This window comes from Dipodomys spectabilis, unplaced genomic scaffold (genome assembly GCF_019054845.1).
Source record: "Dipodomys spectabilis isolate Male_0828 unplaced genomic scaffold, ASM1905484v1 ptg000002l, whole genome shotgun sequence".
Lineage (NCBI taxonomy): Eukaryota > Metazoa > Chordata > Mammalia > Rodentia > Heteromyidae > Dipodomys > Dipodomys spectabilis.
The window spans coordinates 56,228,711-56,245,272 of record NW_024870679.1 but is presented as its reverse complement, the minus strand read 5'-3'; the positions used below and the strand labels follow the sequence as shown (position 1 = coordinate 56,245,272).

General features: G+C 43.8%; 1 protein-coding gene across 1 annotated transcript in view; it reads left to right on the top strand.

Moving 5' to 3' along the window:
• Positions 1–14,981, top strand: part of Rab3b (RAB3B, member RAS oncogene family) — a 64,213-nt gene extending 49,232 nt beyond the window's left edge. Inside the window, exons 4-5 of the mRNA XM_042682378.1 lie at positions 1,263–1,387; positions 14,445–14,981. Of these exons, the coding sequence (XP_042538312.1) occupies positions 1,263–1,387; positions 14,445–14,632 (313 nt within the window). The 3' untranslated portion in view covers positions 14,633–14,981. The remainder of the gene's footprint in view (positions 1–1,262; positions 1,388–14,444) is intronic.
• The last annotated feature ends 1,581 nt before the right edge of the window (positions 14,982–16,562 follow it).

Genomic DNA, 16,562 nt, shown 5'->3' with positions numbered 1-16,562 from the left:
GAAGTGGAGCTGAGGGACAGCACCCAGGCGCAGAGTTCAGGCCCCATGACTGACAAAAAACAAAAAAAAAAGAAAAAGGCTTATGGAGCAATATAATGATTGATGAGGCTGGAAAGACAGGGTATGAATGTACTTGGTCATGTGGGTAGTCAAGGTCCAGATAAGACTTTTTTTTTGTGAGTCCTGGGACTTGAACTCAGGACCTGGGCACTGTCCCTGAGCTTCTTTTGTTCAAGGTTAACACTCTACTACTTGAGTCACAGTGCCACTTCTGTTTTTTTCTGTTTATGTGGTACTGAGGAATTGAACCCAGGGCTTCATGCATGCTAAGCCAGCACATTAAGCCACATTCCCAGTCCCCAGAGAAGACTTTTAAGAAAGGATACATCATGATCAGATACATGCATTGGAAAGAGCCCTCTGCTCAGTGAGGAGATAGATCTTCAGATATAAGAGGGTACCAAAGAAGTGGGTGAGGTTTTTTTGTTAAGACGGCTTAGGGGCTAGCATATGTGACAGCCAGTGGGTGCAAGTATATCTATGACTGTCCCTGAGCTGAATTAATTGGCAGTATCTAGCGATAGGTATTGCTAGATCTGTGGAAAGAAGACTGTTTCTTTAATTTTTCAATCGTCTTCTTCTGACACAGGAGGGTGTGTATATTAGTCTGAGCTGTTACAACAAAAATACCATAGAGGGGCTGGGAAGGTGGCTCAGTGGTAGAGTGCTTGCCTTGCATGCATGAGGCCCTGGGATCAATTCCTTATCACCACATAAGCAGAAAAAGCCGCAAGTGATGCTGTGGCTTAAGTGGTAGAGCGCTAGCCTTGAACTGAAGACCTGTGGGACAGCACCCAGGCCCAGAGTTCAGGCCGCACCAATACCATAGATTGTGTTAATACATGACCAACATTTATTTCTCACAGTTCTAGAGGCTGAGAAGTCTGAGCTCAGGTTGCCAGCAGAACCAGTGTTTGAGGACAACTGCCTTCTTGTGTTATTACATCGTCTGGAAAGAGATACAGAGAGTGGGGGAGGGAGGGAGGGAGAGGATAGAGTTTTAGTCTCTTTATCTTCTTGGAAGGATGCTAATAGCATTTATTAGTGGCTCTATCCTCATGACATAATCACCTCTGAAAGGTCCTATCTTCAAATGCAATCATATTGGGATTTAGGTTTCAACATGTGCATATTTGGTCAGGGAGACATGACTTTCAGCCCATAGCGGCATGATTAACACATTTATCCCCGTCTCTTCTTAGGGCTACTCAGATCAAGACCTACTCCTGGGACAATGCTCAGGTTATTCTGGTGGGGAACAAGTGTGACATGGAAGAGGAGAGGGTTGTCCCCACTGAGAAGGGCCGACTTCTTGCAGAGCAGCTGGGTATGTGAATAACACATGCGTACATGTGCTCATGGAAGTGGAATGAGTGGGTATTTTTGTATTTGTGACATTATATGTATTGTGATTGTGTATAATTTACTCATGTGCTCAATGTGTATTGTTTTTGTTTTGTATGATGTATCTATAGTCTTATGCTTGTGACTTTAGGCACTTCATTTATGATAATTATATATTTTGTTATATTGAATATATACATAAATGTTAAATTTATGAACACTATTTTTTCTATCACTTCCTTCTACAAGGTAGGAGGTATCTTATTTAAAAACAACCATAGTATAGAGGATCAGGTGTGGTGGCACATACCTATAAGTCCAACTATTTGGTAGGCAGAGGGAGTAGAAGGATTATAGTTTTAGTCTGGCTCTGGAAAGAAGTACAAGTCTCCATTTGAAAACTAAGTTAGGGGGATGGGAATGTGGCTTAGTCGTAGAGTGCTTGCCTTGCATGCCTGAAGCACTGGGTTTGATTCCTCAGTACCACATAAACAGAAAAAGCCAGCTGTGGTGCTGTGGCTCAAGTGGTAGAGTGCTAGCTTTGAGCAAAAGAAGCTCAGGGACAAGTGCCTAAGCTCTGAATTCAAGCCCCAGGACTGGCAAACAACAAACCAACAAACAAACAACTAAACTAAAGTAAAAAGGATTAAGGGTATGGATAAAGTAGTAGAACAGTTGCCAAGCAAACATGGGCCCTAAGTTTAAACCCCAGTACTGCCAAAAAGTAAGTAAATTTAAAACATTATCATAGAATAGCAATTAAAAAATGGGAAAATTTTAGCAAAAGAAAAGCAAATGTGGAAGAAAAATATGGGGAAACTAGAGTGAGGTAAGTATATATGTCATAAGGTAGACACTTGCAACGATCAGACTAAAATATCATCTTTGAGCTTGTGTGTGTGTGTGTGTGTGTGTGTGTGTGTGTGTGTGTGTGTGTGTGTTCTGAGGCTTGAACTCTGGGCCTGGCTATTGTCCCTGAGCTTTTTTGCTCAAGTAGCACTCTACCACTTGAGCCACAGCTTTATGTCTGGTTTTTTGGTGGTTAATTGGAGATAAGTCTCAGGAACTTTCCTGCCAGGGTTGGCTTCTAATCAATATCCTCAAATCTCAGCCTTCTGAGTAGTAAGGATTACAGGCATAAGCCACCAGCACCTGATTGAAGTAAGATTAATTCTTATTTCAGGGATTAAGGAGTCACTTTAATAAGACCTTAATGAATTGGTCAGAGTTGGGTAGCATATCTTGTCCTATACAACTTCCTGAACTTTCCTCTATTGCTTATCAGAACCTATTTGCACAATTATCTCTCTTTGTAGCCCCTGAGAACAGAGAATATGTCTGAGCTGTTTCATCTCAAGCATTCAGCACTGGGCAGATAGTCATTAATACATTTTACATATTCATTGCAAAATATTTATTGCACACATACTCTGAGATAGGGTCTGGTTTTTTTTTTTTTTTTGGGTCCGGTCGTGGGGCCTGAACTCTGGGCCTGGGCGCTGTCCCTCAGCTCTTCAGCTCAAGGCTAGTGCTCTACCACTTGAGCCACAGCACCACTTCTGGCTTTTTTCTTTTTGCTTATGTGGTGCTGAGGAATCAAACCCAGGGCTTCAGGCATGCAAGGCAAGCACTCTACCACTGAGCCACCTTCCCAGCCCATAGGGTCTGTTTTAGTACTTAGGATGTAATTAAAGGTGAGCAGACATCCTAATGTCATGGAACTAATAAAGGAGACATTAAACAAAAATATAAATAAAAATTGTCTAAATAGGTGAATAATAAGGTATGTGAATTATATTTCAATAGAGCTGTTAATTGGAATATATTCTGTTCAGGATTTGTTATTACAAAAGCTGAGTGCCAGTGGCTCATGCCTGTAATCCTAGCTACTCAGGAGGCTGAGATCTGAGGATCATGGTTCAAAGCCAGCCTGGTCAGGAAAGTCCATGAGACTCTTATCTCCAATAAACCACTAGATTAATTTTTCTGTTTTGTCGGTCATGGGGCTTGAACTCTGGGCTTGGGCGCTGTCTTTGCGTTCTTCAGCTCAAGGCGAGCAATCTACCACTTGAGCCACTACTTCCTCTAATAAACCACTAGAAAAGTGGAAGTGGAAGTGGCGCTGTGGCGCAAGTGGTAGAGCGCTCACCTTGAGCTGAAGAGCTGAGGGATAGTACCCAAGCCCAGAGTTCAAGCCCCACGACTGACAAAAACAAAAAAACAAAAACAAGATTTGTTATTATGATAAAGTACTAAATCAAACTAGCTTTTCTTTCTCTCTCTTTCTTTCTCTCCTTTCTTTCTTTCTTTTTCTTTCTTTCTCCCTCCCTCCCTCCCTCCCTCCCTGCCTCCCTCTCTTCCTCTTTCTCTCTCTCTCTCTTTCTTTTCTTTCTTTCTTTTTTCTTTCTTTTGTTATGGGGCTTGAACTCTGGGCCTAGGTGCTGTCCCTTAGCTCTTCAGCTCAAGGTGAGCACCTCTACCACTTAAGCCACAGTGCCACTTCTAGTTTTCTGGAGATCTCACAGACTTTCCTGCCAGGGCCAGCTTCAAATTATGATCCTCAGATCTCAGCCTTCTGAGTAGCTAAGATTACAGGTGTGAGCCACCTGTGCCTGGCCAAACTAGCTTTTCTTTAAAAATAGCATTTATTAAATCATGTAACTGGAAAGGTCACTAGTCCTAGGACTCAATTGCAATGTACATTTATGATGTTGTATGGTATTAACACAATATGCTGCATAACAATTCTCTTTGCCTTTCACTTGTTCTCCTAACCTGTGAGAGTAGCCCAGCCTCTGTAACACCATTATCATCAGTGCAGTAAATCAGTGCTTCTACTGATGAAGCTGAGTCCAGGCTACCCATGAGCTGTGGCAGATCTTGTGTCTATTTTTGCGCTTTAAGATTTAACTTTTCTCAAGCCATTTAAGTAATAGGTGGCAAGCTCAGGTTTGCATTCAGAATCTTAATGCTCTCATTATATCATCAAGTAATGTTTTCCCCCAAGAGCCTACCATAGTTTTTCCTCAAATTCTCACCCTTAGTGATATTGGTGAGAATACTCTTGATTATGTTGAATGCTTAATCCGAATGAGCTTACACCTTAAAGGTCTATTTCTTGTTCACATTTGTAAGCCACTTCTAAGTCTTGTGACTTTTTTTTTTTTGTCGGTCCTGAGGCTTGAACTCTGGGCATGGGTGCTGTCCCTCAGCTCTTCAGCTCAAGGCTAGAGCTCTAGCCACAGGGCCACTTCCGGTTTCCTGAGTGGTTTCCTGAGTGGTTTATTGGAGATAAGAGTATCATAGACTTTCCTGACCGGGCTGGCTTTGAACTGTGATCCTCAGATCTCAGCCTCCTGAGTAGCTAGGATTACAGGCATGAGCCACCAGTGCCCAGCTCTTGTGACTTTTTACTCTGGGAACCAGAATAAAAATGTGTTGGCCAGGTGCCAGTGGCTCATGCCTGTAATCCTAGCTACTGAGGAGGCTGATATCTGAAGATCACAGTTCAAAGCCAGCCCAGGCAGGAACGTCCATGAGACTTTTTTTTTTTTTGGGGTCCGGTCGTGGGGCCTGAACTCTGGGCCTGGGCACTGTCCCTCAGCTCTTCAGCTCAAGGCAAGCACTCTACCACTGAGCCACCTTCCCAGCCCCATCCATGAGACTCTTATCTCCAGTTAACCCCCAGAAAACCAAAGTGGCACTGTGGCTCAAGTGGTAGAGCACTAGCCTTGAACTGAAGAGCTGAGGGACAGGGCCCAGGCCCAGAGTTCTGGCCCCATGACCGACCCCCATCCCCCCCCCCCCAAAAAAAAGAGAAGTGTGTTGAAGTATAGTTTTAAAGCTTTCATTGGGATTGTATAGCTTTACTTTTAACCAAAGCAAGTCACATAACCTGATGTTAATAGAGTGAGAGATCTAGTTGCTCCTCTCACAGGAGGCACTGCAAGCCAGTTAGCACTAGGTGGCGATGTAAAAATCCCAATATGTCATCATCATCAAACATTTGAAGGGCCCTGGGGACATTGAGGTGAACAAATTCTTAGCCCTTAAAAATTCTCTTTGAAGCTGGGAGATGGTGGCTTATGCCTGTAATCCTAGCTACTCAGGAGGATGAGATCTAAGGATCTCTCCTCAAAGCCAGCCTGGGCAGGAAAGTGTGTGGGACTCTTGTCTCCAGTAAATTACTTTGAAAAAGCCAGAATAGGCACTGTGGTGCAAGTGGTAGAGTGCTAGCCTTGAGCACAGAGAGACTCAGGGACAGAGGCCAGGCCCTGAGTTCAAGCCCTGGGACCAGCAAAAGAAAAAAAAAAAGAATTCTTTTCTACCAAGGAAATAAAATTATAAGGAAAAAACTACATTCTTTAGTAGATGGCTATATCAGTCCTTAGCCTTCTACATATGTCTCATTCATTCCTTTCTTTGGGGAGGTGGGGTGGGTTGGTCATGGGGCCTGAACTCTGGGCCTGGGCGCTATCCCTGAGCTCTTCAGCTCAAGGGTAGAGCTCTACCACTTGAGTCGCAGTGGCACTTCTGGCTTTTTCTGCTTATGTGGTGCTGAGGAATTGAACCCAGGGACTCATGCATGCAAGGCAAACATTCTACCATTAAGCCACCTTCCCAGCCCCAGTTTCATTCATTCTTGATCCTTCTGCAAATCTCCCCTTTTCCTTCCTACCTCAAAGAAGGGATTGACTTTTGCATATGGGTTTCCAGAGTCTTGTAACTATGGTTTCTGTTTTAGCTTAACCAAGAGGCAAGTGTTGAAGATGAAGGAAAGGGAGAATCCTGGACATACTCCTCCCCACATTTTGGATGACGATTTCAGTGAGGGCTACTCTTCTTCTTCCTCTCCTCCTCCTCCTCCTCCTCCTCCTCCTCCTACTTCTTCTCCTCTTCCTCCTTCTCCTCCTCCTCCTCCTCCTCCTTCTTTTTTGGTGGGTCGTTGGGCTTGAAATCTGGGCTTAGGTGCTGTCCCTGCGCTCTTCAGTTGCAAGGTGAGCGCCCTACCGCTTGAGCCACAGCACCACTTCCAATTTTCTAGTGGTTTATTGAAGATAAGGGTCTCACAGACTTTCCTGCTCGGGCTGGCTTTGAACTGCGATCCTCAGATCTCAGCCTCCTGAGTAGCTAGGATTACAGGCGTGAACCACTGGTGCCCGGCTTCTTCTTCTTTTTATTTTTTTTAAAGCAAAGTAATATTCTTTTTTTTTTTTTTTTTTTTTGGGGGTCCGGTCATGGGGCCTGAACTCTGGGCCTAGGCGCTGTCCCTCAGCTCTTTAGCTCCAGGCTAGCGCTCTACCACTTGAGCCACAGCGCCACTTCTGGCTTTTTTCTTTATGCTTATGTGGTGCTGAGGAATTGAACCCAGGGCCTCTGGCATGCAAGGCATGCGCTCTACCACTGAGCCACCTTCCCAGCCCCAAAGTAACATTCTTTATGTAGGCTTAAAATAAAGTCTGCAAAGATGAAAAATTATATAAAATATCTAATAACACATTATATGGTCAAAGATACTAACTTCTCCCACAAATTAAATCAAGAAATAGGTTCAAGAAAGGGAGGGGACTACTCTCTTACCTGACTCCCTGCCCCCTTTGCTCCAGCTTCCTTTGCTCTGGTAATGCTAGTTTCTGCTAATGGTAATCTCTGGTTTCCTCTAGTTTGTTTGGCTTTTCAATTCTTTGATCACCTATATAACCAATCCGACATAAAGGCTAAGAATACTTCTCATTTTCTTGGTTGAAATTTGACTGAATTGTGCAAAGTGCCACTGGAGCATGGAGGGGCAGGTAGGTTATGTGTTCTGTGTTGGGGAGACAGAGAAGATGAGAAAGAGTGCTATCTGGGATCAGAAATTCCATAGTGAAGTAGTGAATATGATTAGGTGTAAGAGCTAGAGAGGAATAGTATGAGCACAAGCACAAAATGAGGGTACATTAATGTTTCTTTTTTTTTTTGGGTCCGGTCGTGGAGCCTGAACCCTGGGCCTGGGCGCTGTCCCTCAGCTCTTCAGCTCAAGGCTAGCACTCTACCACTTGAGCCACAGCGCCACTTCCTACTTTTTCTTTTTGCTTATGTGGTGCTGAGGAATCGAACCCAGGGCCTCAGGCATGCAAGGCAAGCGCTCTACCACTGAGCCAACTTCCCAGCCCACATTAATGTTTCTAGAGCATAGTGTGAGCCAAGCATAGTGTGAAACAAAAATTATGAAGCTGGAGCAGTAAATAGAGTCCAGAGTCCACAGCATTGCTGTGGCTTGGGTGTAGTTTGAGTGTCTCTGAGGGCTCATGTCCCTAGGGTGATAATGTTGGAAGGTAGTGAAACCTTTAAGAGGTGGAGCCTAGGGCTGGAGATGTGGCTACTGAGGTAGAGAGCCTACCTGGTAAAGCCCTGAGGTCAAGTTCAGTCCCCAGTTCCACAAATAAATAATAAGAAGATAAAAAAAGTAGATCCTAGTGGGATGGCATTAGGTTCATTGGAATGTGCTATCTGAAGTTAATTTTTGGGATGTCCTTTGAATCTTGTTAAGAGGGTTGTTATAAAAATGGCAATTCTGCCCCCACCCAGCTTTCTCTGTTTCATGGCCCACGATGTAATCTTGCTCCATATAAGCTCTTGCCATTGCTATTGGCCATGAGATGATAAGGCTAAGGGTAAGCCTTCACCACAGAGTTATGCTGTATGCTCTTTGGACTTTAAGCCTCCTGACCTGTGAACCAAATCTGTTTTCTTCATAATTTGTGTCAGGTATTTTGTTATAGGATTAAAAAGCTCACTAATACAAGGGTTTTGGTTTTAAGTCAATGGGGCTGATATGAAATTGATGATGCATCCTTTAGTGGGTTTTTTTGGCAATACTGAATCAGTTTTTTATGCTTGTTATGGCAAGTGTTCTATCTCTTGAGACACACAGCTCCCACCCCCATTTTCAGTTCGAATGACACAAACCCAAGTCAGAATAGTTCAAGCTTTAAGGAATGGTGTAGCTGAAACAAAATAAATGGGGAGGTTACTGAAGAGTAGATTGGACAGATTGTTCATATGATACTCAAAGTACCTTAGAACGAAAGTAAACCCAGAGTGGAAAACTATCATTGACCAAAGGGGTATGAGTTGAAGATTAATACATAATAGAGATGAGTTGTTAGAGTAGGATGACAAAGGGATTTGAATATAATGATACTGGAGAAATGTTTTGGAGAAGTGATTTTAACTGGTTGGAAGTTTCCAAATAGAATCTGAAATCAAGTTCAGAAGCAGGCAATGAAGACAGAGTCTGTGGATCAGTAGCAGCTGTCTTTAGGCTGAATAGGTAAATGATCATTTTGGAGGATGAAGGAGCATCTTAGCTTAAGTAAGAATTGGACTCCACTAAAGATAGCAGAAATCCATTGTTCTGAAGCCAATTAGGAGGAAGGGACAAGGTGGGGGATGGGGGGTGGCTACTCTGCTTAATTGGTTGTCATCTCCCTGGCCTCATGCCTGAGCTCCTTATTAATGAACCTGAGAGAAAGGTTACCACCTGTGCTTACTAATGAAGTGCTGTCCAGTCCTCTGACAGTAATTGGGTGAAGGCACATTCAGGGGTTTTTCTAAGCAAAAGAGATCTCTGAGCTGATTAGACTCATAAGCTGGTAACTTGAGTCAGAGTTTTCATACATCGGGTGCCTTTGAGAGGATCCTGAAGATTTCTCTTTGGGATAATTTTTGAGCTCTCCAGGTTTGATGTCCTACTGACTCATCTGTTACCACTTTTGGCTTTTCTTTTTTTCTTTTTCTCTTTCTTTCTTTCTTGCTTCCTTTCCTTCCTTCCTTTCCTTCCTTCCCTTCCTTCCTTCCCTTCCTTCCTTCCTTCCTTCCTTCCTTCCTTCCTTCCTTCCTTCCTTCCTTCCTTCCTTCCTTCCTTCCTTCTCTCTCTCTCTCTCTCTTTCTTTCGTTCTTTCTTCCTTTCTTTTTGTCAGTTATGGGGCTTGAATTCTGGGCCTGGGTACTGTCCCTGAGCTCTTCAGCTCAAGGCTAGCACTCTACCACTTGAGCCACAATGCCACTTTCAGTTTTTTCTGTTTATGTGATGCTGAGGAATAGAACCCAAGGCCTCATGCATGTGAAGCAAGCACTCTACCACTGAGCCACCTTCCCAGCCCTGACTTTTCTTTTCTTATGGTCCCTCTAGCCTAATAACAAAGCTGTCCTCACCAGGTGTTCTATCCATGCATTTCCTCAGACATACACTCTAATCCCGTGTCTGTGACTTATATCTGAATAAGCAACTGCTTCTTCAAGGAGCCTTTTCTGGCCATTGGTGGGTGTATCCTCTATGCCCTGACAATCCTTAGCTTCCCATTGTTTTGGCACTTATCACTCTACTATTATCAATGTGTCTAAGTGGTACAAATGTCCCCCGTTCCTATCATATGATCTGCCATGCTTAAGCTGAACTTTTATAACCTCTTACTGTCTTCATCACAACCATGTCCTTAATGCTCTTTCTTAACTCCTTCATTCAGCCAACATTCACCAACCACCTTCCTCTCAAACTGGTATCAGGGTGGCAGGCCCCGACTCTGCTCAGGTAGCACCCAGTCAAATGGACTTTTAGTACAGGGCTAACAAGTGTTATAGCAGAGAGAAGCCCAAAGGGAAATGAAGATCTATATCAAAGAAAGTCCTTCAGAAGGCCAGGCCCTGGTGAATCATGCCTATAATCTAGCTACTCAGGAGGCTGAGATCTGAAGATTGCTGTTCAAAGCCAGCCCCAGCAGGAAAGTCTGTGAAACTTTTTTTTTTTTTGGTTGTGGGGCCAGAACTCGGCCTAGGCACTGTCCCTCAGCTTTTCAGCTCAAGGCAAGAGCTCTACTACCTGAGCCATAGCGCCACTTCCAGCTTTTTCTGCTTATGTGGTGCTGAGGAATCGAACCCAGGGCCTGACGCATGCAAGGCAAGCACTCTACCATTGAGCCACCTTCCCAGCCCCAGTGAAACGTTTATCTGCAATTAACCCTCCAAAAATCAAAAGTGGTACTCTGGTAAAGGGACAGCACCCAGGCTGAGTTCAAGCACAACAGCTGACAAAGAAAGAAAGACAGAAAATCCTTCAGAATGAGAAGTTAGTTAGGGAAAGAGTTTTGCTCAGTTCTAACATCAAGAATATGTTTCAGTTCTAATATCGAGATGTTAGAACTAACTTCAGAAAGATGCTTTCTCCACTCATCTATTGCTACTCTCATCCTCTCCTGTATCCCTACAGGCTCTCTGGTTCCTCCAACTGGGTTAGAATGTTACATCTTATTCCGTTACTGTTCCACATGAGACAGACAAGGAAGCAGAAAGGTAGACACCTTGGTTTGTACCTCATCTCTGAGCCTTGAAGTCTGCCTTATTCTACCTCTCTCATAGAGGTTTTTTGTTTGTTTGTTTTTGTCAGTTGTGGGGTTTGAAATCTGGACCATGGCGCTATCCCTGAGCTCTCCAGCTCAAGGCAAGCACTCTACCTCTTGAGCCACAACGCCACTTCCAGTTTTCTGAGTGGTTTATTGGAGGTAAGAGTCTCATGGACTTTCCTGCCCAGGTTGGTTTTGCATCGCAGTCCTCAAATCTCAGCCTCCTGAGTAGCTAGGATTATAGGCATGAGCCACCGGTATCTGGCTTCCCTCACAGAGGTTTAAAGATTATATTTGTGAACTGTTAAGAACTATGCAGAACCAGGCACCAGTGGCTCATGCCTGTAATCCTAGCTACTCAGGAGGCTGAGATCTGAGGATCGTGGTTCAGACCAGGCAGGAAAGTCCATGAGACTCTTACCTCCAAAAAACCACTCAGAAAACTGGAAGTGGCTCTGTGGCTCAAGTGGTAGAGTGCTAGCTTTGAGCTGAGGAGTTGAGGGACACTGCTGGGCACTGGCGGCTCACGCCTGTAATCCTAACTACTCAGGAGGCTGAGATCTAAGGATCACAGTCAAAGCTAGCCTGGGCAGCAAAGTCCATGAGATTCTAATCTCCAATAAACCACCAGAAAACTGGAAGTGGCACTGTGGCTCAAGTAGTAGAGAGCTAGGCTTGAGCTGAAAAGCTGAGAGACAGTGCCCAGGCCCTGAGTTCAAGCCCCACAACCAACAAAAAAAAAAAAAAAGAAAAAGAAAAAAAGAACTATGTAGATATGTAAGACTGACAATCTTACTGAGTCTCCAAGACTAGATATACTCTCCCCAGGTCCTGGTGCAGTGTTAATATTTAATAATAAGGAAAACCTAGTTTATTTGTTGATACCAAATAATGAAGAAAAACTGAGTTTCCCAGAGTGGTTAGGAGATAATGGAGAGATGAAGCTAAGACTAAGGTGGGTAGGGAAAGTGTGGGAAGAGGAATTGCCATGTATTATGTGTGCCAATCACTCACATTAAAAAAATATATATATATATTGTTATTACAAAGGTGATGTACAGAGGACACTCACATGCTTTTGTGCATTTACTTTTCATTTCCACCCTATGAGATAGATAATATTAATTCCATTTTACAGGATAAGGAAGTGGTGGAAAGTGATTAGGGAATATACAAAGCTAGTAATTAAAAGAGATTATATTCAAATCCAGGTTGATTCCCACCTATATAATGAATTCCCACCTGTATAATATAGCACATTCTTTCCTCAGTGCCAATTTCTGATTTGGATTTGTGCTCCTGGCCTTGACCTGTATGGTTATCTTCATCTAACTGATGGTTGGTCTATTTACTGCTTTACCTGTTTACCCTTTTGTAGGCGAGCAGTACATCCCTGTACACTTGCCATAAGCCAATCAAAGACCAAGAAGTCAATTTTTGTGATATTCATTAAGGAAAAGCTATATACACCAAAGCAGGCTAGGTTTCTAAGGTTTGAGGATAATGAGCCACCAGCTAGCTGCCTTCTTCATCACGTGCCCACAGTTAATTAGGACTTTTGCAGCTTGCCTTTCTCATGTCAGGAAACAGGCCACAGGAGATGCTGTCACTTGGAGGTGGGCTGGCAGGAGCTTAAGAGCCTTCAAACTGGGAAAGACAGAGGAAGAAAAGCCTTGATTGTACCTGGGGCTTCAGGTCTCTCTGGATGGTGGAATAATAGGGAGAAGAGTCCTTCTGCTTTGTGGGAGCCTGGGAAATAAAAGAGGGAGACAGAGAGGGTTAGAGGTGAGAGGAACAAGATGAAAGTAGAATAGAAAAACCTGTCATGACTGGAGGCTTTTGTACAGCAAATTTTCCATTGTCTCACTCAGTGCTTCCAACTATAGGAAGATACTGTTATTATTCCTACTGACAAATGAGGAGTCTAAGAATCAGAGAGTTTAAGTGATTCAGACAGGTGCAGTGTAGTGGTGCCAGTTCAATCACTGGTACTCAGATAAGAAGTAAATAGACTTGTCAAAGGAGAAAAGAATATGATTGGAGAGGGGGGATTGCAAAGCAAAAAAGAGAGAAAGAGAAAGAACTTAGCAGCAGGGCTGGTATAAACTTCAGAGCCTGAACATCCCAGGACCAAGTTCACTTCCTACTAATACAGCCACATAGGTCTATGTGAGTTACACAATCTCTTGGAGCCTTCATTTTCTCCTTTGTAAATTGGTGGTGAAAATATTTATATAAGAAACCTAAGGGAAAATAAGATAAATGAAAAATAAGAAAAGAGAGCCTTAGTCAGGCATTCGTGGTTGGTACCTGTAATCCTAATTACTCAAGAGGCTGAGATCTAAGGTTTGTGGTTAGAAGCCTTCTGGGGCAGAAAAGTCTGGGAGACTCTTATCTCCAATTAACCACCAAAAAACCTGGAAGTAGAACTGTGGCTCAAGTGGTAGAGTACTAGCCTTGAACACAAAAGTTCAGGGACAGTGCCCAGACCCTGAGTTCAAGCTCCAGGATAGGCTCTTGAAGGGAAATGAAGATTAAAGAGGGAAGGAGGGAGTGTAGTAAGAAGGGGAAGTGAGTGGTAGCAAGGACATAGTAGAAAGGGCAGTTTATGCTTGTAAGGATGCTTACAAGCTGGTGGAGGTTTCTCAGCTGGGAAGCAGCTTTGAATCAGAAAGGGCTTTATTTGTGTCTCTCTGTGTACAACCATGTTCTGTTCATTGTGACATAAGGATCTCAAGAGACAAAATAGACAAGATTGTGGCATACCTCCGGTGCCATTTACCTTGGTCATTTTGTTGGGGGTTTTTTGGGAGGAGAGGAAAGATGTATAGGTTCATTTCAGCGGACTTTAGGGATGATGAATCCCGTTGAACAGAGTGAGCCAGTGTGTTGCTGTGTAAAAAGGTCAAATAAAGCTCTGCTCATCTACTGTGGCTCTTAAGGTGCCTGTCTTCCAGAACCCAGGCTAGCATTGGCCAGGCTAGGGATAAGAGAAAAGCAGGGCAAAGAGAAGGAAAATCCTTTATCAAAAGGTCCAGAACTAGATTGGGTGTATATATATCAGTGGTAGAGTGCTTGTCTAGCAGGCATAGGGCCCTGGGTTCTCTCCCCAGCCTAGTAAAGTAACAAATAACCCCAAATCAAGGTTTCTCAGACTAGTGCTTTTGTTTATCTCAGGCAAGCCAGTTTTACTTCACTAAGCCACAATGTCTGCATTAGAGATAAGGGAAAAAGAGAAATGATGTTAACAGATGTGTAAATGCTTTGGAAAGTTGTAAAGTATTTATTTATGTATTTTCTCTCTCAGTAAGAACCTAATGAACTCCTTCGGTATCAGGCACAAGACCACATTCTCCACATTCATTAACTTGCTCAGCAGTTAAAATAACTCTAAGAAGTAGGCATTTACAAATCAGGGAATTGATTTGTAAAGAGAACAAGGTTGCCCAAGATTGCCAAGTAGAAGAGCCAGGTTCTGAGTCTGGCTCTAAAACCCGTGTCTTGGAAACAGAATTCCCATGTATGGAACTAAGCTTTCTTGCTTCACTTCTGAGCCCTGGCTATATTCATCCAGAGTGTTCTGCTGGAGGCACAAAAAAAGTTTTAGTTGAAAAGATGGGGGAAAAAAATCTGTACCTGTCTCTTTTCTCTTCCTAGGGTTTGACTTCTTTGAAGCCAGTGCCAAGGAGAACATCAGCGTGAGGCAAGCCTTTGAGCGCCTGGTAGATGCCATTTGTGATAAGATGTCTGATTCGCTGGACACAGACCCCTCGGTGCTGGGCACTGCCAAGAATACCCGTCTCTCAGACACTCCACCGCTGCTGCAGCAGAACTGCTCATGCTAGGCAAGGCCTACCCACTTAACCTCCCCTCATTGTAGTCCACATGCACTTTGCTTCTCTGTTACACACTGTCCACTCTCACCCAAAGAAGCTGCATTGCTGCTGTTCTTTGCTTTCCCCGCTCCCCAACCCTAGAGTACCCTGCAGATAGCCCCAGTTACAAATACATAGCACTAGGATAACAGCACAGGTCAGATTGTGGATGAAGACTTGTATTACAAAAGAAAAGTTCATTTTATGAAGGAGATTCAATACAGGGACTTGGATTTTTCTGTATTTAAAACTGAGATTTCCTTCCTTCACTTACCAAAATTTCACACACACACACACACACACACACACACACACACACACACACACACACACACACACACACACTTGCAGGGACTTGCCAGATGTGTAAAATGATGCCTTCCTGCACAGCTAAGCCTATTAAAGGAAACTTCCCAAAGTACAAGTTGCTTGTTTCATACCAGGATCCCTGTGGAGCTACCTTTCATTGCAAATCAAGCTTTGGCTCACAAAGCCCTGTGCCTGTTACCACGGATGCCCACAGGATCTGGGCAGTTGCTGTGGTGACAGGCCAGTGCTAATCTCTGGAGAACTCAATCTCTAGTGAGACTGAAGGAGCAAAGGCTGAGTCAGAAACACATTTAAAAGAAAAAGATTATCTCCTGCAAAATGTCAAAGGTTCCTGCTATACGAAAGAGCAAGCAAATGAGCACAAGGAAGGGCAAGATAAAGTACCAGTCACAGGCATCTGATTTTGTTGCTGTCTAGATGGATCTCTTCCATATTTTTATTTATTATTTATTTATTTGGCAACAAGGTTTCACTATGAAACCTATGATTGGCCTGTAGCTAATTATGTAGCCCAGACTGGCTCTCTCTAGAGAGAGCTCTCTGTCTTCCTGTTTTAGTCTAGGATTATTACAGGCATGTACTAGCATTACAAGTATACAGCTAGGGGCTGGGAACGTGGCTCAGTGGTAGAATACTTGCCTTGCATGCATGAGGCCCTGGGTTCGATTCCTCAGCACTACATACGCAGAAAAAGCTGGAAGTGGCACTGTGTCTCAAGTGGTAGAGTGCTAGCCTTGAGCTGAAGAGCTGAGGGACAGTGTCCAGGCTCAGAGTTCAGGCCCCATGACCAAAATATATATATAGCTGGTTTTTGCCTATGGTGTGGAATTGAGCATTGGATTTTTTGGTTCCCAGAATCTGAAAGTTTTAGATACTTCTAGAAGATTTGGGGTAAGATTCCCCAAATTTACCTAATCTAACAAGTAGCTGTGAGGCCTCACAATCAAATCTCTTTCCTCTGAAGTATACTTTCTGGCAGGAGTACTTGCGAGGCTGAGGCATGTTATAGCCATCCTGGGCTACAAAATTAAAACCTGTCCCCCAAATAGCAAAAACAGGAAGAAAGAGGAGGAGGAGGAGGGGAGGGAAGGAGGGAGGAAGGAAGGAAGGAAGGAAGGAAGGAGGAAGAGGAAGGAAGAAGAAGAAAAAGAAGAGGAGGAGGAGGAGGAGGAGGAGGAGGAGGAGGAGGAGGAAAAGCAACCTTCCAGCCAGGACCAGCAGCTCAATGAACATACATCATCTTTGTGCAGCCTTTATAGTCGATAGTTTTCCTTGCTTCAAGCTGAAAGCTGTCCCTTCCAGACCCTCTGTACTAGCTCTGCAATCAGCAGTCTCCCCTTTCCCCCCTGCAATCCCCTGTGTTAACCTTAGATAATTTGAGAATAGGAATTGTGATCCCTGTACCTGCTCTTTTCCCCTATAATTCATTTTACCATTCTTCATGGGGTCTTCCTCCCATCCTGTCCTTTTTATTCCAACCTCCCTGCCAATTTTTGTTGTTGGTGGTGGTGGTCGTGGGGTTGAACTCTAGGCTTGGGAGTGCTATCCCTCAGCTCTTCAGCTCAAGGCG